The sequence below is a fragment of the Tauraco erythrolophus genome, chromosome 4 (assembly GCF_009769465.1).
Source record: "Tauraco erythrolophus isolate bTauEry1 chromosome 4, bTauEry1.pri, whole genome shotgun sequence".
Classification (NCBI taxonomy): Eukaryota; Metazoa; Chordata; class Aves; order Musophagiformes; family Musophagidae; genus Tauraco; species Tauraco erythrolophus.
In genome coordinates this window covers 85343928-85369016 of record NC_141468.1, presented here as the reverse complement: position 1 = coordinate 85369016, position 25089 = coordinate 85343928, and the positions used below count along the sequence as shown (strand labels likewise).

General features: G+C 43.3%; 1 protein-coding gene across 3 annotated transcripts in view; it reads right to left on the bottom strand.

Moving 5' to 3' along the window:
• Window positions 1-4196: 4196 nt before the first annotated feature.
• The window catches only part of ADIPOR2 (adiponectin receptor 2), a 45879-nt gene continuing 24986 nt past the window's right edge, over window positions 4197-25089 (bottom strand). The window contains exons 3-9 of one of the 3 annotated variants that reach the window (XM_086609656.1): window positions 14071-14190; window positions 13039-13116; window positions 12042-12213; window positions 11116-11302; window positions 9862-10049; window positions 8446-8639; window positions 4197-6938 (exon numbers count right to left, since the gene is read on the bottom strand). In XM_086609656.1, the coding sequence (XP_086465782.1) occupies window positions 6807-6938; window positions 8446-8639; window positions 9862-10049; window positions 11116-11302; window positions 12042-12213; window positions 13039-13116; window positions 14071-14190 (1071 nt within the window). In that variant the 3' untranslated portion in view covers window positions 4197-6806. Of the gene's footprint in view, window positions 6939-8445; window positions 8640-9861; window positions 10050-11115; window positions 11303-12041; window positions 12214-13038; window positions 13117-14070; window positions 14191-24263; window positions 24348-25089 lie in introns of all 3 variants that reach the window. The other 2 variants (XM_086609659.1, XM_086609657.1) reach the window with 2 other exon arrangements.

Sequence of the window (25089 nt, the reverse complement as noted above, 5' to 3'; positions counted from 1 at the left end):
GCCATCCTGATGCTGCACTATAAATCACAGCCGTAGCTCCTGCAAGATCCCATCCACCCCTGTAAGCACGCAAACGGTGGGCACCAGGGTTCGTTCTAATTAAGGCAAGCCTCAGTGGAAGAAAAGTCACCAGCCCACTGCAGGCTGAGGTAACCTTGTGTGTGCCCCCCGAACGCTGCAGTGGGCACTGAGGGTGTCCCAAGCTGCGGGCAGGGACACACACCTCGCCCAGCATCATGTACACGTGCCCTCCCTTGACTCATGCCTTGGGACAGAGCAGGCAGATGACTACCCCTTTGAGTATGGCCAGCTGAGGATGACTTCATCCTACAAAACAGTAGGGAAATCAGCCCTGGATTTACAGCAGCTGTTTGCAATTGGGAGCAGGCACAAAACCAGCAGCTTTTCAGCAGCCTGGCCTGAGCCTGCTTATACTTGGCAAGAGGCTGGTACATCCCGGGCTGGGGACGGCAGCGGTCCCAGTGAGGAGCCGCGTGCCCCAGGTGGGTTAAGTGGGGTGCCCTTCTGTACCACAGCGAAGGACCAGTACCACCATCTTGCTTGAGTTTATGTGTACCTCTCAGTATTGAGCTACTCAGAGTATTTTCCAGGATGCTTTTTCTGCTAAGAAAGTCTGCTGGTACTTTCTGGGCAGACCCGTTGCGCGCTCACAGGCCTCTGCTCGCAGGGGAGAGGGGCTGAGGGCAGCCGAATTGCGGCACTTCATTTTGCACAAAGCAATTTTTCAAAAGCAAGTGGGGAAAGAACATCAGAGTCCCGCGTGCTGGGCCACCCCAACGCCAGCTGGACCCTCGCTGGAGGGGGTTGCTGCTCCTGTCCCCCAGGGACACTGGGGAAGCCCCTGCAGCAGGGAGAGCGGGTACCCCCACGCTGTACGTCACACGCAGCCCCAAGCTGCCCTCGCTCATCTGAATTTCTGCCAGCAGCAGCTTTCTTCAGCAGCAGGGGCTGGAGCCTCCTGCCACCCCGCTCCTGCCCGCTCCAGGATCGCTTTGAAAATGTCAGGAGGCTCCTTGGCAAAGACAGCCCAGCCGCCCCTGCAGGCAGTGGGATGGGGCATGGGGAGCTGGGATGGAGCCAGGGCAAAGCCCCAGGCTGGCCGCCGTGGCCAGGAGCAGGCAGGGAGGTGGTGGCAGCGGCTGCTGCTTCCCAGCAGGGCCGGCTGCCCGTTGTTTCTCCTTCCCAGCAGCAGCTGCTGCCCCACGGCCCCAGCTGCTCCTGGTGCAAGGGGAGGGGACCTCAAACCATTCGCGCGGGCTCGGCACCGTTAGGGACGACGATGAAATCTAGCGACCGGAGCTGGTTCGCGTGTCATTTGTCTCCATCAGGGAAACGCAGCGTTGCTCTGGGAATCCAGCCAGGCACGTGATTTTCCCATTTCGTTTGCAACCAGACCGCTTTGATTTTTAGGCCAACTGTGAAGAGCCTCTGTGCCCAGCTGCACCTCTAGAGAGATGAAGCCGCTAATAAGCGAGATCATCGTGAATCTCCAGTGCAAACATCTCCCAGCCCAGAAACAGCAACAGCTCTGTTGTTCAAACATGGATTTTACTAAGGAGAGCAGGGCAGAGGTGAAGCTCCTGGAAATGCCAGAAATAAGACCGAGCCGGCAAAGCATCCACGTGCGTGCAAGCGCCAAGCTCGCATCCTGCCATCCCTCCCCAAGGAGCCTACCTTCCCGATGGTGAACAAGATGGTGAGCCGGGACCAGACACACCACTGTCCTCTCGCAGTGGCTCAGCCATAGTAATGCCAGGCAGAGGGTTTTCCATGTGCACTGTTACTACGTTGCTCAGTGTTAAAATAACTGGAGATGATCAGGCATGATGCACTCAGTGGGCTCGAGGCCAGTATTCCTTCTTCATGAAGAGCTATGTAGACCTAGAAATTAACAGGCATCTTCTCCAGCAAGCTGGTCTTTTCATGAAACTTCATTCAAAGCACATCATTGCTCAGCACTCCTGGAAATCAGCCTAGAGGACTTCAGGCTGGGCACTCCAGACAAATATAGAAGCACTGACCAGCAGGACAGTTTGGCCTCAAATCGCTTGATGCCACACAGGAGGCAGTAAGGGAGGGTGGAGGAAAGGGAAAAAAGAACATAGTTTTGCAGGGAAGCCTCTGCCAGCTTCAACTAAAACAAACTCAGCTGCTCCATCCTGATTGTACACTTATTTCTGGCTCCTTAAAAAAAGTTAGGCAATGGCCTTAGACATTCACCTTGATCGCAGCACTTTAATCCACACTCCGGATACGTTCACTCGTTGCAAAGAGTGAAACGTGATTCTTGGAGAGGGCAGAGCATGGCCACGCTACATGCAGAAGAGGCAAGACATACAATTTTAGCCCGTGCAGGCAACTTTTAAGTATCACTGCTTTCTGAAAACAGAATAAGCTCAATTCATATTCAAACGTGGCAGCTTTTTCCAGTGTAATTTGTGCGTAATCTGGTGCCAACATCCTTCACGCACTTCACTGAATTTGCTTTGCATTTGAGGAAAAAAAAAAAAAGGAATATCCATCCTGAGAGCTCAAGCTGTCCCAGGTCATTTACTGGAGCTGGCTCTTACAAGTCACTCAAAACATGTATCTTGAGTCAAGTAACTGACAAACAGCACGGCTGTCGATGCCCAGACTCAGTGTGAGCCAACACAAGAGGAGGATTAGGCATATCTTGCCCAGGCAGCCCACAGGTGTTTCCTGACAACCAAGGAATGGCCATGAAGGAGCAGAAGGCCCCACTCCAGGCACAGGGCTGCTCTGGTCAGCAGCAGCAGCCCCACTCGCTGCCCAGCCAAACCTGCCTCCTGCCCACCCCTGCATACCAGGAGAAGACAATCAATCCCTTACTTGGGTACAGGCTAGGAGGCATTTCCTCTACACCAGGAATTTGGGCCCAGGTCTCCTAAGTGTCTCTTCCCAATCTCAACTCACCTAAAAACTCACCTGCAACCACCAAGGTCTCCAGCACCCACCCTCTTTCCCCTCCAGCTCTTGTTCTTCACACCCTCAGTCCCCCCTGCCTGTTTTCCTCCTCCCGAGCTCCCATCCTGCAGTGCTTCACCTTTGGCTTTCCAAAACCGTCCACAAATACCAGTTGCTGCTCCTTCCACCACACTCCATGCAGGTCGACTCCTTGGCTTATTTTTCCTTTCCCTTGTCCGCCCGTTACCCCCCAGCACCCAACCTGCAGTGGGAAGAGAAAGCCCTTTGCGAACCTTGGAGCGAAGAAGAGGGTAGTACACATGCCATGAGCTTCAAAATCTGCAAGACCAGGAACTGGAAAACTGAGCCACTGAAAATTATCATCTCTAAACATGTGAAATGGATAACTTTTGAAATTATAGCTAGCCTAGGTTCAGATGGAGGATGGAGGGAGAGAGCTGGCAAAGGCTAGCCAGCCCCAAGACCACCCTGCAGCTTTATGCCCTCGCTCTACAGCATGGGTTCAGCTAAGTTTTCCAAAACAAAAGACGAAATTTAGTAGTAACACCGATCCCACTTCATCCTCAAAGTTTGTTACTTTTAAAATACGGCAGAGGTCAAAAACAAGCAGAGGTGGTGGGACAGGACACATGTTGTCCCAGGCTTTTCATTCTCTGCAAGTTCAGAATAATGGTATTATTCTGAATTCAGGGGAATTCTCATGTCAGGCAGCTTCATGAAGTGGTGGCACCGGACACACCTACCACCACCTCCTTCTCCCACACCACTATCAGCCATGTACCTCAACTAGTGACTCCAGTAGGCATCAAGCAAAAGTCTAGACTTTGGAAAAACAAATCTCCCTCGAGGTTAGCACTGTAACGAAGAGGCAGCACAGCCCACGGACACCCGTCTGCTGTGATGTTTAAGTGCATCAGGCAGAACTGAATTCCTACAGCAAGACCAGGCACTTACCGGGTGTGAATTATAGACATCAAGAGGATCCTACACAGCAGAACTAATGTTTCAGTTGCACAGACTCTCCCACTCGCTGGCTTTTGCTTGAGGAAGCACGCAGCAAACATCAGTTCAACCGTAGGTTAACAAGCCTTTAGGCACCAGTTTGGTTTCTGCACCAGCAGAAGTCTTCTACCTACAAAGCGTTGCCTGTAAGTGCTGGAAAGGAGGAAAACGAGAGCGACTCTTTCAAGCTTCACACATGGCACGGAAAGACCCAAACTAGACAATGATCCATTTGGTTCTTTTATTAGCAGAAGTTAAGAATACAGCAAGTAATAAGATCCCATCTTATATGGAACCATCACCAGAGTCCCCAGCCATCAAAACCCCAGAATGTGCTTCATTGCTTCCAACAGTAAGCAATTTTTAAAAAGAAATATACTGAACAAGGCCACTATTTAATGGGGAAGGAAAGAAGCTGTAGGTCCTAACTATTCTATGGCAATAACCTGCACACAGAGCAAGCAAGCCTCTGACTGCTGAGAGTAAGGCATTCAGGTGCCAACCTGGGAAGAGTTCTCAGCAAGAGCTACAGAAAAGTGCACAGCTGGGTTGTTTTTCTTGGAACACACAAACTTCTGGAACGGAGAGACTGACTGGGTTAAGAATAGCAGGTGGAGTACTGTGTCGTTGTAATAGTTCTGTGCTGTGTAGGACCAGGTTACAATCACCCTTCGAGGAGTGAACGTGGGATGATCCAAGACGGAGATCGCCACTCCTGCTGGTACTGTTACAGAGGTATCCCAAAGAGCCTCACAGACAACTCGGATTCTGATATGTACCATGCTTTTCTCAAACACCAGTATGCTTCCTGCCAGGCAACTCTACCTCTTTGTCTGGGATGCCAGTGCTATTAGTCCTTACATCCAAGTTAACACTGCTCTTTACTTGGTTTTAGTACCCCACAGACCTGTGATAGAACTTCTTCTGGCCCTACAGGCATCCAGCACAGCGATCCTACTGAGAACACGTCCCTCTAAGCTCGCAGACTCTGCTACAGCACCTCTTCCTGCAGCTGACCTTGCTCTCAGAGGCTTTACAAAGACTCCAGTCGAGGGGTGAAGCCTTAACATCCAGTCAACATTAGGAGGGCATTCTGCTTCTACTTGACTCCATTAAGCAAAGGAACTCCCCAAACCACACTCCGTGATATCCAGGGTACGGGAAGATCTTTGCAAGCCACATTTTTCTCTGGAAGGATGAAAATTCAAACTTGCAGGAGTCTCAAAAACCCCAAACAACAAAAACACACAACAAAAGAACACCCTTTACCTTCCTTCCTTGTGAAACACAGCATTTTACAAGCTGTTTAACTCATCTGTAAGAGAGGTAATTGCTCTGAATTTCCAACTAAACACTCCAAGCAATACCTGTGCCATAACAAACAAAACGTTCAAGTTTCATCTTACAACTCCAAAGATTCTCCCTCAGTCTGGCTTCTGACTGGGCTCCAAAGATCAAGCTACATCAATTACTCCAAGAGAAGGGTATATGCCTCCCCTTATAGAGGAGGTGTGCCTGCTCCACAGCAATCCAACTGAACTCTTACGTTTAAGAAATACCAGCAGTCCCATTGCTAAAGCACAGATGGGAAGCAGACCTAAGGAAAAAAAAAATGGAACTGCCTTGGGCTGATTGCGGATTTTTCCTCTTAGAAAGAAAAAACTGCAAACTCCCTTGGCATCTGGAGCCTGACACACAAGAAGGAAACGTGCTTGAGGTCTGCAGTGGTTGTTAATTCCAAGTCCTGGAGTGCACAGCTTCCTCCTTCCAGTCCACCTTAACTCTACTTCTGTTTCCCCTCACACGCTCAACTACCTTCCGACAAGTGCACCGCCATTTGTCCAGACAAAACCGAGCAGGGCCGCAAAACCATCTACTCAACGGGGGCCTTTGGGTATAGGCAGGCACTGATGGAGCAGGACTGTTTGCCATTTCGTGTGCAGTTATCCCATCGTGCTCCAATTCATATGATGAGAACCAAAACAACTAACTAAGATCCTCTACCCAAAACCATACAGGCCACGCAAGCTTGGAAGGCAGCTGCTCCACACGCTTAGGCGGGGCACAGATGGATCTTCTGAGTTACTCGAGTAAATAAACTTGCTAACACTGTGACCTGGACGACATCGTGACTAATCCAGCCTTCACAACCCTTGTGTACACGTACTGAACCTACTCCAAGTGCTGGCCAGGACCCCACATTGCCCAGGGCATGCTGGCCACCAGGAAAATCTGCAGGGCCAACATGCTTCACTCCTGGGAATTTTACCTGGTCCTCCTGCAATCACTTATTTTGTGCAAAATTGAAACAGTGTGTGGTACTTGCATGTTGCATTCTTTACAAAAACCCTTTCCCCACCCCACCCATTGTTTAAAACATTTATATAAATTTTATTTAAACAGAAAGTTAGAAATCTTATTTACAATTTGTTTTTCTCCCAAAAGAGCATCTAAAATCAACTCCCAAACCCTCCAAGAGGATATAAATTTAACGTTGATTTTTTTCTTTTAAAAAAAAAGGAAACTGCTAAGCTATCCCTCCCCAAATTCTACAAATAAATATGGCATTGAACAGAAGCCGATTTGGAAAGGGTCCTCTGTAGCTCAATCTGTAGATCCCAAGAATAAATTAGGGTTTCAGAATTTCCTGGTCTTCAAATTGATTCATTCCATTGCTTGAGGTATAGAATTTATCTTGGTTAGTCAGAATCCCCACGAAGCTCCATGCTCCATCAGCTGAAACTTGGATTCTCCTTAGGTATTCATTTTGCTAGCCTGTATGCTTCAACCGCGCTCGCGGTGCTGTTTTGGTTACGGTCTTGGGCTGAAGGCTGGTTTTACTGCATCCCATCTTCCTCTGTGCAGCCTCCTCCGACCGTGAAACGGAACTCCTGGAGGTTGGAAACCCCATGGAAGTGCACAAAAGCACCTGCCACCACAAAGACGTGAAACAGCTGATGGGAGTGGAACTGTGGGAAAGAAAACACTTCTGTTCAGCCGGGGTACTTTGGGCTCTGGTGCTACCCTGTCTCCAAAAAAGCCACACGTTCAGCTGAAGTACACGGTAACACGCAGCAGCACCTCGAACCACGAGCTGTGAAGTTCTTCACGTTGTGTATTGAAGGCCACGCTTCTCCTGTCATTAGCAAAATAATCAAATTCTCCACACACACACATCCCTTTCCCTCAAAGTCATCTTAACGAGCTGGTCAATCAACAAATATGCTACATAAATGCTATGGCACATCTGTGTGATTTCAGAGTTTTGGGCAAAAGGCTTAAGCAGGCCCATTTTTAAATGAGTTCCCCTACAACACGCACTGTGGTTTATTGATAAAAATACATCTCATACAGCTCACGGGTGGGAACTCTGCTCTGGTCACTGGTCTAAGTTTTACCAAGTGGACTGTGAATGTTATTTTATTTCTCTGCCACAGAGAAACAAACAGGGGAAAAAAAAGGTATTATATTAGAACCTAGAAAGAACCAGATGTTCTGAATGAATGCCCAGGATGCTGTTGATTATAGAACAGCAGAATGAAAACCGTGAGGGAGCTACACGACAAAGTGTGCCCTTGTTTGAGGGAAGCCGTACCAACACGGATAATGCTCTCGAAAAATTTTTACAAATGTGTATTTGCAAGCTCCACAGGAAGCTTGGAAAGGACTTGGTGGTAGACCAGTGCTTTTGGAGTCTAGCTCATTATCGTAACAAGGCTTTGGCCATTTAAAAAACCTAGCAAGCTAGTGCTGTGCAAAAGCCACTCAAATGACCCAGGCCTCTTTCTCATTCTTCTAGTCTTCTTTAGGGCCCTTAAACTACCCTACTGCCAGTACAGTGGCCTTCCAAAGGTCCACCTCCCTCTCACCTCTACTCTTGCTCCACCCAATTTCATTCTTCACATCTTCCCCACGTACTTCTCCTTCACAGTTTTCATGATCCTTTCCCTCACTCCAAGTTTCCCCCACCCATCCACTTGCTCGCCCCACTTTCCCTTCTTCTGGGCCAGAGATTCCTCCAAAGTCTACCATCTCTGCCCAGTGTTTTCACTGGCTACACAAGATAAGGAGCCAGAACATGGTGAAGATTCTCAGAGAAGACGCTGAGCATCAGAGAAATAACCATGGGCTATTCTGCACAGAAGCAAGGTAAGATGTGTGTTTGCAGGATCATCCCCACACACAAAAAGGTTCACCAGTGTTGCTTATTCATCTATTAAAGCTATCTAGTACACGTGCTGGGGTAAATTTGCACGTTAGCAGTTATCTCAGACCAGCCAGCTCTTGACAACTCAGCAAGAGAGGCACCAGGCAGGCCAACTCAGAGAGCCCACGGTTGTTTGGCCCCTTAAGACCTATGCTTCTGGTGCAGCAGTTTGATACTTGCAATAAGAAAACATCGATACAACATTCTCTAGCTTCAAAGGGAACCAGCTTTCACGTTGGTCTCCTAATCCAGTCATTTTGTAGACTCACCCAGATGTCACACTTGCCAGGGAAGAATCTCTCCGGGATGCGGGCAGCATATAGTGCAGCACCAGTGATGTACAGGCATGCCATGAGTGCCAGCCAGCCTATCTGCCCCATTGTGGCTGCTTTCAGGAGCCCCTCAGAGATGACAAAGTGCAGGGTGGGAATAACCCCACTAAGACCCAGACCTAGAAATACTCCTGGGAGGTAAAGAAAACGTGGAAGAGTCAGGTTTGAACACAGTGGCGGAAAAGGGAGACAATGAAAACACAAAAGCTATGGAAGGAAAAACTCAGTATTTGCCAAAGCAGCAAAAAGGTGCCCTCTTGAAGCTGGAGGTGCCAAGAAGAGCTTTACTGGAAAGGAAGTTGAAGAATGCACAGACTTCCTCCATGTACCAGAAGCTACTTAGTTGTATGTTCCAGCAGATATGGAAATATTTCATTTACTGATTGTGTCTGCCAGCGTTAACGTCCATTAAACCAGTTACACATCCTGGACTGAAGAGGGCACTGAGACTCCACGAACTACGTCTCACTTTACCATAACCTCTCAAGAGCAAGACAAGGAGAGACAGAGATTATTTATCATATACTGCAAAAGCAGGCCCAGGAAACAGAAAAGTAGCATCTGCGGCTCATCTGGTCTGCCATATACATGAACATGGTTTATTCACGTAGATTTTTAGCAGCAAGTACAGAAATCTTGTAAAAAAAAGTGTGCGTGGGGGGAATAATCACGTCCCATCCGCGGATTTTAAGTTTGGAAGGCTGAACTCTCTGAAGGTATGCCCATAGCTTGTCCAGAAAAATCTAGATTTACTGTAGACAGCATGTGCAGGTTAAGTAACAAGAAATATTACTATTCAACCCAGCTGTGTGCACATTCCATAGCTGCCCCCCCTAAAGCTTTCTTTTCTCTTTCTACCTCGGAACGTGAAACCAAATCTGTTTTCGTTCTTTTGATCACGTGAAGAGGAAAAACTAGGCTCTTTGTCTTAAATATGTATTTTATCTAAGCAAATCATCCTGATTACTTCAATCATTCAATGATTTGCCGGTGTCTGAGCCTAGTGTTACAAAACCAAAACAAACAGTAGAAGTACACATACACACGCCAAGCAGTCATTTTTCAAGAGAGCAAAGATGCTAGATAAAGCTAGAAATACTTTGCACTACCTTTCCTACTGCATGTGTTACTGTCCATTTCAGGAATGCACTTCCAGGACTCACAGCAGCCCTTATCTGTGCATCCAGATGGCTACAATAAATGCTGAAAGAAAACCCATCAAGCTCCCAATCCAAGAATATTAGCTCTCTATAAAATTAAGCTCTCTAGGCCTACCCAAGATGGTTTATCCAAGTGGCAAGTAGGAAGGAGGAAAAGCAGTCAAGAAGCAAAACAGTTAACTTCAGGCCTTACCTGCCCTTACACCCCGGTATTCAGGAGTTGCAAACATGTCCCATTGTGAGACAATTATGGCTGCGATGCCCAGGATGCAAATCACAATCAAGTAGATGAAGCAAGGCTGAGGGTTGCAATAGAAGGAGTAGTACAGCCACGGTACAAAGCTGCCCATTATGAGAAGTGCAATGCCAGAATAATCCAGCCTGGAAGGAAACAAAAAAAATCAATTTGATAAGAAACACAAACCTTTGGAAGCCCTCATACCAACACTCTCTTCTTTAGAGACCAGCTGTCTACGTCTCACTGCAAAACAAAGTTACTCTCACTATTCCAACTTATTTCCTGATGGCAACTCCTCCACCAATGCCCTCCTACAGTAACAGATTACTTTGACAGACAGCTAGTAAGGCTGTTTTTGGACAGTCATCAGCACTACATACAGCAGCCTTCAGACCTAAGCTTTTTGAAGGAAACTCAGATTTTAAGCTTCAGATGAGGAAAAAAACCCCAACATGAGAGTTCTTTGAGCACAAAAAAGGGCACACAGTATGTTGTGAGAGCACAGCCAACACAAACACTTCAGTATCTGACAAGCTCGAGTGAGTTACGCATCAGTTCAAGTGACCACTAGGGAATAATGTCGCAATTTTTCAACCATGCTGTTTTTCTGTACACCAGTGAAGAAAAGGAATTCCTACAGCCATCACTTTTTACCACACCCTGAGAAAATACTCCTACAAAAGATGGGAGTTAATTTTTCAGTAAGGGATTTTAACTGCTAGGTTACTTTAGATTGCAGATTACAGAATCCTAGGTAGAGTAATCTTAGGAAACATCAGGTATTTCACAGCCAGCCAAAAAAGAACACGTAGTAAAACCAAAAGACCAAGACATCTTGGTACACATTGTGGAGCTGCCTTACATAAGTTTAAGATTCAAAGTTACTCAGAATAGTCAAAATGACAGTGGCATTAAAAATTCCAAGTCGTGCAACTAAGCTCTAGGTATATTACTTACTGCAGCAAGATGCATGCACACACCTGCCAAACAGCACAAAATGAAGGAGTTAAGACTAAAATGACAGCACAAAAACTCATGCTGAAACAAACAATAATTAGAAGAAGCTGCATTGAATCCCTGCTCAGCTTTAGCCCAAAGTACACACAGTCATGCAACGAACAACTCCTACACTGGGGCTCCAGGCATAAATCCCAACCCTGTTTTCCCACTTGTTTCCTATTTGGCCTGCCCTTTCCTCTAGGCACTTACTTGGAAAAGAGCCGGGAAACACCTTCTGAGTGGCAATAAACTGTGTGGAAGAGCCATGAGAAGGAGAGGCAGAGTATGGCTCCCAAGAAGAACAATCCAACAACCACTTTCTCCTGCACAGGTGCTACAAAGGACATGTTTGGCCGGAACATGTAGAAGATTCCCAGACAAAGGAAGAACACGCATCCTGAAAGACAGTAAGGCAGAAAGGTGTCAAGTTCATGCCTGCTGAAAGCTTTTCCTTCTAAAAGCATGACTTTAATGTAAAGGAGTGCTAAATATGGGAGCTGCATGACAACCAGCAGCATGCATGCAGAATAAAGTACTGCCCTACTTCAGTTACTCATTCCAACCACATTTCTGCCTCAGACTGATGGGATACAGACTTGCAAAACAAGTAAAAATACAGAGTCCATGCAAGATGCCTGACAACTAGGTGGACATTCTAGAAAAATAAAAAAAAATCTGTTGCAAAATGTAAAGAGAGAAGGGCATAGTTCAGAGAAACTCCTTCCCTTAAAGGCTCTTTGCAAGTTCAAAACCACTCACAGAAGCTGCAACTTAAGCGTGTTCCTGGGGCAAGAAACGCGACCTCAATTAACACCCACACGCTTGGGAAAAAAGAGTATCTACTAGTAATTTATTAACAGTCAGGAAATTCTTAATTCATTAGTTTGTACTGAATGCCATAATTAAGGAAGTCGTATCCAACCCTGGTGGGATGAAATCAGGAGAGAGATACCAACCTGTTAGTTTAACAGGTCACTACTAATGGAATGATAATGCTGACCACCTCACACCCCCTTCTATCTTGCTCTCAAAGAACCATAGGATGGTTTGGGTTGGAAGGGACTTCAAAGATCACCTAGTTCCAACCCCCCTGCCATGCAATGAAGCCAATTAGCATTAGAGTAAGCTGAAAATACCTAGGAGATGTGTCCAGATGTTACCAGTCTCTGTATGTATTCTGAAGATACTCTTGAAACAAGCCCGGAAGGAAGGCATGGGTGGTCTGTGTCCATGCAACAGGTAGTCATTGTCCTTCAGCCAGTCAGGCAGAACATCATGGGGAATGACTCTCCATCGGCCCTCCCATACCTAGAAGTTGGAAGATTTTGGTTAAATGCAGGGAATTGGGTTCCACTGACACATGGCAAAAGTCAGAAAACCCGTACTAGTAAAAGCATTGGTCTATGAGTACAGAAAACACAAAAGGGTTGATGGGACACCTCTGGGGAAAAGGCTTTACACTTGAAATCCAATGCTTAAGTCCCTGTCCTCTATTCTTAACTACCATTACGAAGTTGAGCTGCACCACCAGAGAAAGAAACTCTTCAGCATTTCATTGAACAGGAAAGCTATTGGGCTTTTTTCACTGCTAAGGTAGGGAAAGCATTTAATTCATTTCCACGTTCTGTTATTTTCACAGATCACCCTTTCCATATAACTGAAGAAGCCCACATGTAGTTCTGTCCAAGAAATAAATAAGTAAAAGCCTGTTATTCCAACCACAAGCCAATCTGACTATTTATCTGCTAGCATTTGGGGCAGTCTAACAAAAAAGCTACCCCTCAGCACTAATATGGGCCAGAAAGCATGAAGTGGCAAGAGTCCAGTGAGAAGTGTCCAATCTCTTATCCAGGCTGGAAAAAAAATAAATTAAAAAAAATGCTCCCACACTCCCAAAACAAACAGTGACACATCAGTTAACAGATCCATGACTCTCAATTCCATCAGATTTCTTCTTTAAGGGGAGAGAGCATATGTGCACACGTCTATTCTTGCAGCTGCTTCCAAACAAAAATAGTGTGCACAGAAGTGTTCTCAGCGGTGCTTCAGTAACATAACATATATGTAGTCTTCAGTTTGGCTTCAGAAACAGCACTGCCAAGCAGAGGGTTATCAGGGAATTGCTTTATGTACCGGGGTTGCTTCTGCAGTGTTCCTTGGATTTGTCGTCTGGCTAGTAATACAGGAGCGAGCCTGAAGAATCCTGAAACACTAAGTTCAAAAAGCTACATTCTTATTTCAGTTTCAACAACAAGAGCCCAGAGTTTTTTAATCAATTATTCACACTCCTTCACAGAAGCAAAACAAAACTAATCAGAATAACCAAGCCAGTTAAAGACTGGGTTCTTAGATACATAAAAACAAGAAAAGAACTGGTTCACTTCATGAACGAAAAATTTGAATTGAGGTAGGAATAGCAGGAGGGAATTCATTTTACACAATCCACCCTACAGAACATCTAAAAAGGGGAAAAGATGCATAGTTAAAAAAAAAAACAAACCCAAACAAACAACAAGACAATCCACACACAGAAGACCACCAAGTAACTAGGGCCCCCTCTGTAAAAACATCAAAGAACAGTTCATAAAACCAGCAGGAACAAGTGTAAAAAGGGCAGCACTCCTTTCACCGAGAAAGGAGGGCCTGAGACTGATACAGCCCCATGGCTCTAAAGAGTAGCAAAAATTGAGCCATCAGCAATTACAAAATCTACTATGGATTTACTTAAACACAGTTTTAATACAGCCTTGTTTGCTTTTCAAGTAAGGGACAAGTATTCTACAATGGATGCAAATGGGGCTGGAAAGCAAAATATTGGCAAGTCTGAAGAAACCTGGAAAAAAAAGACCTTGTAAATGAAAGTGCCTTGAACTAGAAGGTTTTTCTTCCACTTTGCACTCTCAGGTGTTTCTCAAGACAGACTCCTCAGTTGCGTGATCAGCTTTAGAGTCTCATTTGCAATCCTGTTGTTCCACGCTTTACAGTTTTTTTGCATTTATAACAGAGATCCTGAGAAGCTCCAGTGTCAGAACAAGAGATGCCCGTTCAGAGACGGCGTGTACCTGCTCTCCCTCACATTAGTAGCACAGTTGCTGCAGACAGTCTGTTTCCCACTGGAGCTTCCTAAAAAAGCAAACTACTTCAGCAGCTTCCACATGCCCTTACCTTACACACAAATTCTTCCATTCTCTCCATAGCATGGTGGGCTTGTAGAAGAGGTGACATACCCATAAACCCTTCATCTTCTTGAGGTGACTCATCATTATGTTTATAATCCTCAGAACACTAGGGGAAAAAAAAAAGATAGAAAATGCTTTGTAGAAAGATGAACAGAAACGTGATGATGTTTTCCATACAAAACCATGATTTGAGGTCTTGACATATAAAGAAGCCTTTCCTTGTGTGGCACTGAGGAAGGAATTCAAAAGAACCAGAAAAAAAAAATTATTACATTCTTGGAGATCTGAGAACAACCCACCCATCCAACCCCTTTTGCACATGTTTTCACCAGGTTTGGAAGAAAGCAGTGTTCTTCTGTAAGTTACGCTTCATTAAAGCCCAGATATGGAGACTGAGGCTTGCAGCCTACCCACCTCTAGGGAAGGATTACTTCCTGCCTTATGTTTCAGTGTCACTATGCCTGCCTTAATGCCTCTGTAACATATCTGGCATTTTAGGATAATGAAAGGCAAGCCATGGAGAGGAATCCATTTACATTGTTATAAAGGCACCACCCCAATTTTTCGTTTCAATGTGAAGATTAACTGACACTTCTGTTCAGCTCATAATCCAGTAATGGACGTTTAATCATTCGTTTGACTTTCAAGATATTTCAGAAACTAGCATGAAGCTTTTGCCAGTCAGACAAAGGCAAGTTGTCAAAGTAAAGCAGTAAGAGACATCAAAGTTCTAAGCAAAACTCAAATCAAGAGAAACATCCATATCCCCAAGGTGTATCCAGAGAATTATGAAAACAAAACCAAAAAAAAAACACCCATTGAGCCTGGATATTCAGCTGGTACACATCACCAATAACTTTATAGGAATGAGGCTTGGTAGTTGACTCATCACATCATCCATGTACCGTAGCTTTCAATTTGGGAGAAAAGCAGAGGGGCCACAGAAGTGACACGTTCCTGTCTGCTTACTACAACACTCATGGCCCATCAGAGACTGCACTCAAGGCTTCAGCTTCCAAGGTAAACAAGTTTGAGAAAGTTAGAAAAAGAGAGAAGGAACCTTTTGTACCCTCCAGGCTCCTTCTCCCTCCTATTTCCATATCAAGGTTAACAACTTTAAAAAAAAAAAAAAAAAAAAATCAAGATTACTTACCAATAATGCCATCCAAAGTGACTGAGAATCTAGTATATGACCTCACATACTTTATCTGTTAATTATTATCTGTAACATTCAGGTTAATGTCCTGAACTTTGAATCAGATCAGATCTGGCTGTGCATTTGTCCCACATGACAGCTCTCTCCTTAGAATAAGGCCTTAGTAACTATTTATGTCAACAAGTTAATTGAACAAGTTGCTTAAAACTTTCATTTTTTAATAAATAAAAGGAGACTTCTTCCAACCTACAGTGAGCTATCTAGATTCTTCAATATTTTGGGATTTTTTTTGTTTTTGAGAGAAATGACATGCTAGTACTTGCTTTTGTAGCCAAGGCTTGCAGTAGCCACCGAAGCTTCACCTTTTGAAGAGGTCCTCCACCACATAGTTCTTGCCCCAATTTTGCTTACCTGCAGTGCAGATCTCTGCTATGGAATACACAGCACACATCCTCCGCGTTTTAGTATGACCTCATATTTGTCCACACTAGGACAACTTGATGACTAAATGAATCTTCATACATAATCCATGTCCCTTGTGCTGTCTATTCATCTTCATTTATCATTCCAGTCACCCCCTCTGAGCAAGTCTGGGCAATGATTTCATATTTTATAGTAGATGGTTGATACAAATATTGATCAGTTCTAGGCAGATCCTACAGCAGTATAATGCAGTATTAAATACGCTCTCACTGCCTAGATTATCCCATTAATTCTATTGAGAAAGGCATCGGGCAACACGGAGATGTAAATAGGATTAATACTCTTCTAAAACAGGCACATGTCCTGTTAGTCCAGAAAGCACGTTAATAAAAACAAATTTGGTGTCATTCCGACTCAAGAACATTCACAGGCATTATTGCCCATGCTGTTAATCCTCCTGTTTTTTTTTCTACATATGGATCTCTGGTTAGGATTCTCAGTTTTCAATATTATAAATTATAAATAATTCACTCGAAGTCATAGAAACACAGAATGGTTTGGGTTGGAAGGGACCTTTAAAGATCGTCTAGTCCAAACCCCCTGCCAAGGGGGCCTGGATATGATGTTTATGATAGTCTGCACAATCTTACAAATCAAAAATCTTCCGTTTCCAAGAACACGTCTTACAGAAAAGCACGGCTGGTGTTTAACTTCCAATGTACTTGATACAAGCAGGACTGCTGTGCCCTTCAGCTACCCTGGAATTCCCTCCCCCAGCACCATACAATGACCAGCTGGAATGGGGTGACCACATTAGTAATCCTCAATTTACAAAACTGGGTGGACTGAAGGGAAAAAAGGTCCCTTACAGAATCAAAGCCTGTATTCATTGCAGTCTGCCCAGTGAGTCAAAGCCAAAAAATGCTCGTTTCCCCCTTTCCACATACTCCCCGTTTCTAGAATGCTGGGAAGGTTTAAATTTCAACAGACTGTAAAGCCTGAAGAGCACAAGCTATTTATGAAATAGTCCAAAATCTTTGCATTTTGGCAACATGCCCACAAACAAGTCATTACCGAGCTTCTTCTAGTGATAAAAAGAATTCACATCATATATACAGTCCAGATTACTGCCAGAAAGTGGAATTGATTTTACTATCTCCTTCCTGCCATTAAACTGCAAAATTAGCACTCAAGGGAAAAAAAAAAACACTAAAGCTCAGCTTCTTAGTCCTTTTCTTGCTAAGGAGGCAAAAGGAGGTCGGTTCTGGAACGTCTGTCCTCTCTCGACTCCCTCCTGAAATGTCCCATTAGAAAGAAGAGTAAACTGCACTTCTTGGAAGCAGGAAATCTATAGCTGGAGTGCAACACCAATGCTAGTTTTCATTTGGAAATCTGAAGGAGTCTATTGACCTTCTATTCTTCAGACAATGACTGAAGGGGAAAAAAATACCACTTTTCTGTTCAGAAGGCTTATTGTTGTAAAGTTTCCACTGCAACAATTTCCTTTGTATCTTAGGATTTCCATATTCTCTCTTCTTTGGCTGATAGTATCAGAAATTCCAGAATACCTCTAGAACATAACAAATCAGCAAGCATATGCTTTAGGACCTGTTTTCAAGTATTTCTAAGTTCTGCCCGCGGAATCATATTTTAAGATGAGGAACACATTGGGTAAACAACCTCACTTCCCTAAGACCATGCAAGAAATGAGAGCTCAGAACAAAACTCTGATACTCCCACTTTTAATGCAACATGTGTATCCTGAACCAAGTGCTTCCAGAATAATTTTTCCTTTTGTGCTTTCTAAGTCATTGGCCAAAAGGATTCTCACTCGGCTAATGTTTCAGGTGTTCTCTGACGTCATCTAATTTACTCTATTTCTTGCAAAAGCAGCCTCGAATTTTGACTAAATAATTATTTGATTCTGTTGTAATTCTAAATGATTCTAAATTATTCTACATGTAATTCTGTAATTCTAAATGATTCTGCTCTCTTTAGAGCATTTTAGAGTATCTTGAAATAAAAATCCTCATCATCAGCTGTCATTCTTCTGCTGCACGTATGCAGCAATGCACAGAATCACCATTTCACACAAATCCGAAACCAGGGCTTCTGTATACCTACACTCTAGAGGACACTTACTTAATTCTATGGAAACACCAAACCATCCTTCCAATGTTAATCTTACCCTCTTTGGAAATTCAGAGAGCGTTAAAGCTACCAACAGACACAGTACAGACACCTAATGAGACAGAAATTACACAACAGGAGCATAAATGCATCCTGAGTTGAATAATGGTACCAGAGAAGAAACTAAACCCAAAGAACAAGTGACAATGGCTGGGAGAAGACAGTTTTACTGGTTTATCCCATATTCACTTTATTTTGGGCAGTTTTCCCAATTCTTTTGTGATAATGGTGATACACGAGAACGTAAAAGAAAGAGGTAGAAATAGACTTAATTATACCACTTTGTGTACAGAGTTCCAGGCAACACACTTCCAGGGACAGATCATCTTCTAAACAAGAATTTCAGAGTGGGCTTTGGTAGGGATAGAAAAGGTTTAATGCCAAAACCAAGGCTTGAGAGCACCACAGCAAAGAAGAGTAAGAAACTTAAGAGCCCAACTGCACAGTGCCCATCATTAAATAAGTTTATTTTAACATCAAAATCTCACTCTTTTCTAGCAATGGCACAAAAGTTTCAAAAAGTTTACATTTAGTACGATAATTTGTTGCGTGAATACAGTCCAAAAAAGCCAGATCACACAGCCAAAGACCCTGTTACAGACAAAACTGCGGGAAAACCTCCTCTAGTAAATGCAATATACTTCACTTGTCTACTGCAACAGCTTATCCTTCTCACCTAGATTAACAGGTTTTATGCTCTCTCAAACCTGTCAACATACACATTGTTTATTAATGCCCTTAACTAGGGAAAAGTCTGTCAGAAGTCAAGTCATAAAGGTAGGAAAAGATTACAGAAGCTCTTTTCCCACTTTTCAGAAAGTTGTGCTCTCCGGACTTTAAGTGATAAAAGTGTAGTTTCTTGAGGGCTGCAGTATCCTGGGCTGCATCCAAAGCAGTGTGGGCAGCAGGTCGAGGGAGGGGATTCTGCCCCTCTGCTCTGCTCCCGTGAGATCCCACCTGGAATACTGCACTCAGCTCTGGAGTCCCCACCACGAGAAGGGGGATCCAGTACCAATCCGGCAGAAATTACTCATGTTTCCACTAGGCGAACTTCCTATTAGATAATAAAGTTGGTTCAGATAACCAAGGGATTTAGGGAGCTCAAGTTAGTGCAATAGGAACAAAAGGAATACGGCTCCCATTTTACTGAGATCCACTCCGGAATACTTTCTGTGGATCATATGCAAGGCCAAGTTTCTTTTTGACACACATCAGTCAGATGCCAAATGATCTCCAGTCCCCCTTGTTGAGGTGTTTGTCAGTTAGAAAAGAGCCTAAGAACTTAACCAGGCATGGATTAAAGAAAGTTAAACCAATGATCCCTTCAACAGGCTGCTGTATTCTTAGAACTTCCAGCAGTTTTCAGGACCGCACTTGTGGAAATTTGACGGTTTTCATTGGTTGCACGTACAGTTTTTGATGCAGAACCAGAAATGCACACATTAACCGTTAACACTAGCAGCTGCCAACCAACCATACATATACCTATGTAGCATTAAGCTCTGGAGTTACTGAAGCCCCATGTTTCAAAGCTCACCTGTTTGTGATGCCAATTCACCACCAAGATGCCACTGGTGCCCTAAAGCTACCATCACAGGAATTCCCAAAGTGTGATGCAGTCTGAATCTGTTCTAACGTTCTTGCTGCTTCCTTCAGCTACTGATAGATGCTCCCAGACTCTCCTCTTGATCTGCATCCTGACAGAACTCTGCCTCGGTACAAATACATCATTGTACCAGAGGCAGGATAGTTCAGAGGAAGCAAATGTCTTCATAAACACTGAGTCATGGGATGCTTTACGACTTGGTAATTTATACAACTCTCTTCTTAAAATGCAAGTTGGAAAACATATGTTGCTGCATTTACAATACCACTGTTATCCCCCATATTAAACTGAAGTCACAAAGTCTAGACATGACTTGGAGTTTTTGCTCTTCTTTATCTTGATCCCATCAGATGAATGATTAGTGTTTAACTTGACACTCAAGTCATTGAATGTTTCTTGGGGCAGCGTGCCAGATTCAGTAACCCAAGAGCATTCCGTATAATGGCCAAAATACATTCAAGGCTATAATATAAAAATGCTATTTTTCTAATCGCAGTCCTGTAACATCCTTTTCAGCTAGTCAGATTGCTTCTTCCAGCAACTCCTCTGTCATTCTGTCAACTGACCTTTTATCAACCAGTCTTTCGTAAGGGGAAGCAGCAATAGGTGGTGGCATGCCATGCCATTTCTCCTAAAAGCCTGTCGCACATTTTTCAGAATTTCGTCAGCTTACGTTCTTTTCCAGCAATTAACTGGAAAAAGCACAGCACCTTAAAACTTTCCCTGACTTCCCCTAACTTCTGCACATACCAAGTTATTTTAAAATAACAGCTTTGTCATTTAGAGTTTACATTCTCTCTTCATCTGACAGGCTTGTAAACACAGACACACCACAGTTTCCCAAAGGTTAACTACAGTCACCCTCTAAGCAGGGTGCACAAAGCTGGTTTTGCTGTCACTGGACCAAAAAAAGTCTTTCGTTAGTGCTGTGCCAAAGACCCTTTCAGCCTACTGGTCAAAATATTAAGTACTTGAAGGTTCCTGGAGTTTAGTATTTTCCCTTTGTAGGTCACCTTCTTGTGAAAGCTGCACTCCATTTAATATAGCACTTGGAAACAGTTTTATACAACTGGTCACGGGTGACTGCTTGCTGGCACTCATTAAAAACATGCACTAACATTTAACACTCCTTTAGTAAAGTCCTAGGACAAAGTCACATTTTGGCTCCAGCAACCTTTCTAATACACCCTTATTAGAATTAGCTCCCTCGTTAAGTATCTTCAGATGAAAAGGGTTTGTTGAATCTCTAAGCAGTAGCAACTACCGATTTTCTGTCAACGTCCAGTACTCAACTAGGACCAAAGACCTCAATGTCCCCATGTGCTCACAAGCAAGCTTTGGGGAAAAGCTTGGAGAAATTGCTTCTACTACAGAAGATTCTCATGTGCCATTTTCTGTTCCTCTGTCATTGATAATCCTGACACCAGCAAAAGAAAACATGCTGGGCTTACTGAAAAAAAAAAATTATCTGTTAAACAAATAAAAAGACTGAACATGTACTGCTGAACTTAAAATAAAAACAGAGTCAAGCTATCTAACACAGTTGGAGGAAGATGCAAGTTATCCCACTAGTACAACACTATTTTCTCTTATATTACTGTGAAAGGCTGTTATGTCCCCCACTGCCATCCAAGCCCAGCAGATAACGATCTTCAGAACAAAGGCAAAACCCCTAAATGTAACCCTTGTCCAGGGAAACAGTTGTGCCAGTGAATTATACACAAAACCACTGCCTCCCTCTCCTAGTTTCAACACAGCCCAGCAAGCAATGGTTGCAAAACCAGCTGGCAGGCAGCAAACTCAGCAGAGTACCAACGCTGCCCCTAAAGAGCTAAGGCTCTCCAGAATAAAAGGAGACAGTTGAACCCAGATGCAACTCAACAAGCCATAACCTATTACAACTTTCCTGTTCATTCACATCAGATTTTTCTGGGAGACAGGGCAGACACAGACACGGCCCCTTCCCACATTTTACCAGCCTTCTGTGCAGAACACACTACTCGTGGCTGACTAGGTCACCAGTTTCTGGCTTTTCTGCAGGCATTCGAGCTCTAAAAGTCTGTTACCAACAAAAAAGCAGATTTGTAGGGAAAGATACTAGATCCAAGTACTTACTTCAGTGACTAGCAGTCTGAATAAAATATGCATTACTTCTAGTGCTTAGAAGAGCAACTGAAGAAGAAATTCTGAAGTTAAGATCTTCTGACCTGAAGTAAAATGCCAATTCACATGCTTTCAAAGAAATAATATTCTTTCCCAAGAGCAAAAATGAAGGAAAGGAAGAAGTGATAAAGCACTCCACAGAAAAATAATTTTTGAACATAACCTGCTTTAAAACAAAAGCAAACATGTTTTGGTGGGAGCTCAAATTCTCTTGTGCCAGGTCTCTCCCATCCACACTCCTGACCACCTCTACCAACCAAACCTGTAATGCAATGCAGGAAGAGGGCAAATACAGAAGCAGATGCCAAGTTTTTAACCATAACTCCAAGTAACAATAGTAAAATGCTAGATCGGAAATTAAGTTAAATGGCTTCAAACCGAGCAAGAAACTTGCAAGTAAATCTATAAAGAAAACATTTAAGGTGATGAGAATTTATGAATATCAGCTGCAGAAAGACTATTCTTAAGACTCAAAGTCTACCTTTGGCCTTCAAGACTTCACCTAAATCTTTTTCACTCAGATGGCATGCACCAGAAAGATAAGTTGACAATTCCACGAATTTACACGCACCATTCTGCAAATACCGAAACTATTCTTATAGTCTATTTTTGTAGATAATACACGTACACTTCTGTAACAGAAAAGGCTTTGAGTAAGTTCCATGATTCACATTAAAAGCCCCAAGCCATTTGCTCACCTTCCAATTATCCTAAAACTTTTCCTTTTGTACCTGAAAAATCTGTACATCCTTCTGCCTCCCTCCTTCGAGTCACTTTGGTATTTATGGTCTAGAAAGACACTGTAGCTACATGCAGGTATCACGACATTTGCCAAAGGTGAAGTAAGTTCCACTTGAAGTCAAAACCCATGCTCCCTGAGAAGCAATGCAGATGAGTATTTGCCCAAATTTCTTCTGTCCATTCAGATGACTTGAGAGCTATGCATACCTCCCCCCAAACCCTTACTATAGGTTATCAAACCTCCAAAACTTCAGAGCAACAGGTCTCCCTCCACTTTATGGGCACATTCCGGTGCCAACTGCTCAAGGAAAGGAATCAAGCTCAACTGCATGAAAGGAATCATCATTCAGGAACACAAAAGCCTGATGATTGCAGGAAAGGCAAAGAAAATAGTTCTTTTGTTTGTCTCCTGCCATTGGCAGGTTAAAGCATAAAAGGAAAGAGTCAAGCACAGGTTTTTAGGGCTGCATAAAGAGCCCATTCATCAGGTTATAAGAAGTCGAATGCATTTGATTGTGTCAGCTTAACAAAGCCACAGTAAAAGAGATTTCCTGAGGAACTGTCAATGCTGGAATTACAAAGGCAGTTGAGGCACTGAAACACTAGGACAGGAGAAAAAAAATACGTCCCAAAGGCTAGGCAATCCAGCATGCTACAGGAGGGATGCACCTGATGAAAAATGCCTCATCAGCACATACACAGCACATGTCGACTAGAGAAATGAAAAAAAGTTTAAACTGCTGAAAGAAAGAAGAACTATGCAGCTCGACTGATGCTCTTCTGACCACCAAATCCTCAACATCCCAACAAACAGTCACTATTTCTCAAAGCCACAGAAAGTACACCACTCATCTACCACTGTTTTAACAAAGGTAGCAAGATGTGCATATATTCCTTGGAACAGATACTTGTAAGAAAGGATCATCTAGGAACATATATGCACTCTAGGAGAGACACAAGAGTTATGGGGTAAAATACAGCTATGAGGTTATGGGGTTCAGGTGTAAATTACATTGATTTTATAGGATCCTATCTTCTAAGTCATCATTATACAACTGGCAGATTAACAGCACTGGCAGAAGGATGTAGCTGTTTTATTATTATTTTGGATAAGCATGCTCAATACAGCTGGTAAATATCTTTGCTACATGTATTCTGTGAATTCCACAATTTACAGAAAGTAGGATCTTTAATTTTTAGCTCACAGCTACGCAACTAACCAGGTAGGTTACTGATGCCAGGGACAACGACTTCAGAAAAAACTTTTAGGACTAAAATTGATTTCTTGATATCATCTCCATTTTTTTTTTCCCATGCAGATGATTTCTAAAAAGAAATAGATAGTATACAATGCAAGCTGTGGGAGAGATGGAAGATAATTCTGAACAATACAATGGTATGCTTCCACACACCTCCTTAGAAAAGACAATTAAAATAATTCAAAAGCCACTACTACCTCTTAAGAGCTCAGACTGCTTCCTCCTATGAGTGGAGCAGAAAGCAGATATACAAGTAAGGAGAGGGAAAGGAATCTTGTATGGGACAGTTTCAGGCAGATTTTACATAAATAAAGAAGCTGCAATTATATAAACAGGGTAACAGAAGGCAATAGGAAAAGTAAACAGTGCAATATTATCACAGAATAAAAATACACATCTTTTTACACTGATACCTTAAGTCCTAGGCCCAGTAAATTTTGGGGAAGTATCATATCTATTAGTATACATCTATACTACAACATTCAAGAAAGTCAATACAATCAGCTTGTCAAAAGTAGAAGCATTTAAAAGCATATTAAATGACCATATCATCAAAGCACTATATAGCCCTCGTCCACTTTCCTTCTCCAATATAGGAATTCCTTCTTTGTTACCATCAGCTTCAACATCGTTGCAATTACCTGCTGGAATACTAGTGTAGCAGGCACCACTCGAGTCCTTTTATAATGCTGTGTTTCACCTGGGTGCCCGAGTACTATTGCCATCTGTGGAAGAATAACGACCTCATGTGACTCTTCTCTAAACAAGATCCTCTTCAAAAGCAGAGCAAAATCACACTTTTGAACTAATAAGTCATCTCTACTGAGGCAGTTGCACATAGCCAGACTGTACACTAGAGAAAAAGAGTGAATCCTGGCTGGCATTTGAGTAACAGCTGTGCTGAGGCTTACACAAGACAGAGGAAGATATATAGCATCATGTTTTTTTCCAGATGATTTAGAACTCTGCAGTATGTCACATAAAGGCCATTTGGCAAGTTAATATTGGTACTTTTGACAGCTGAGTGGTTTGGGATGTTCCATCAGAAGCATCAATTATTCAACCTTTTAAGCAGAAAAAAATTTAAGATATCACAGTATTAAAAACAAGAAATCACAGAGGGCAGGATTAAAAGTTTAGCCTGAAAAACGGTCAAAGAAGCAGGAGGCCATATAAGGCAGAGAAAGTGATGCAGTTCAAGACAGAACTGCAAGGCCAAACAGCAAAAACAAGTTTCTGTGGCAGTATTTCAGGAGACTGGGAAAGAGATAAGACACCAAATACAAGAAAGCTAAACATTTCCAGTGAGCCAAAACAAAAGAAACACAAACTTTCGTCATAAGCATGAAGCAAACAAAAAAACAAACCAAAAGACTAACACGTGTTAAGAACACCTGAAAAAGCAGAAAAGAGAATGAGAGTACTTCAACCATTTTATTTCCAAAATTCTAAAGGTACACACTTCGA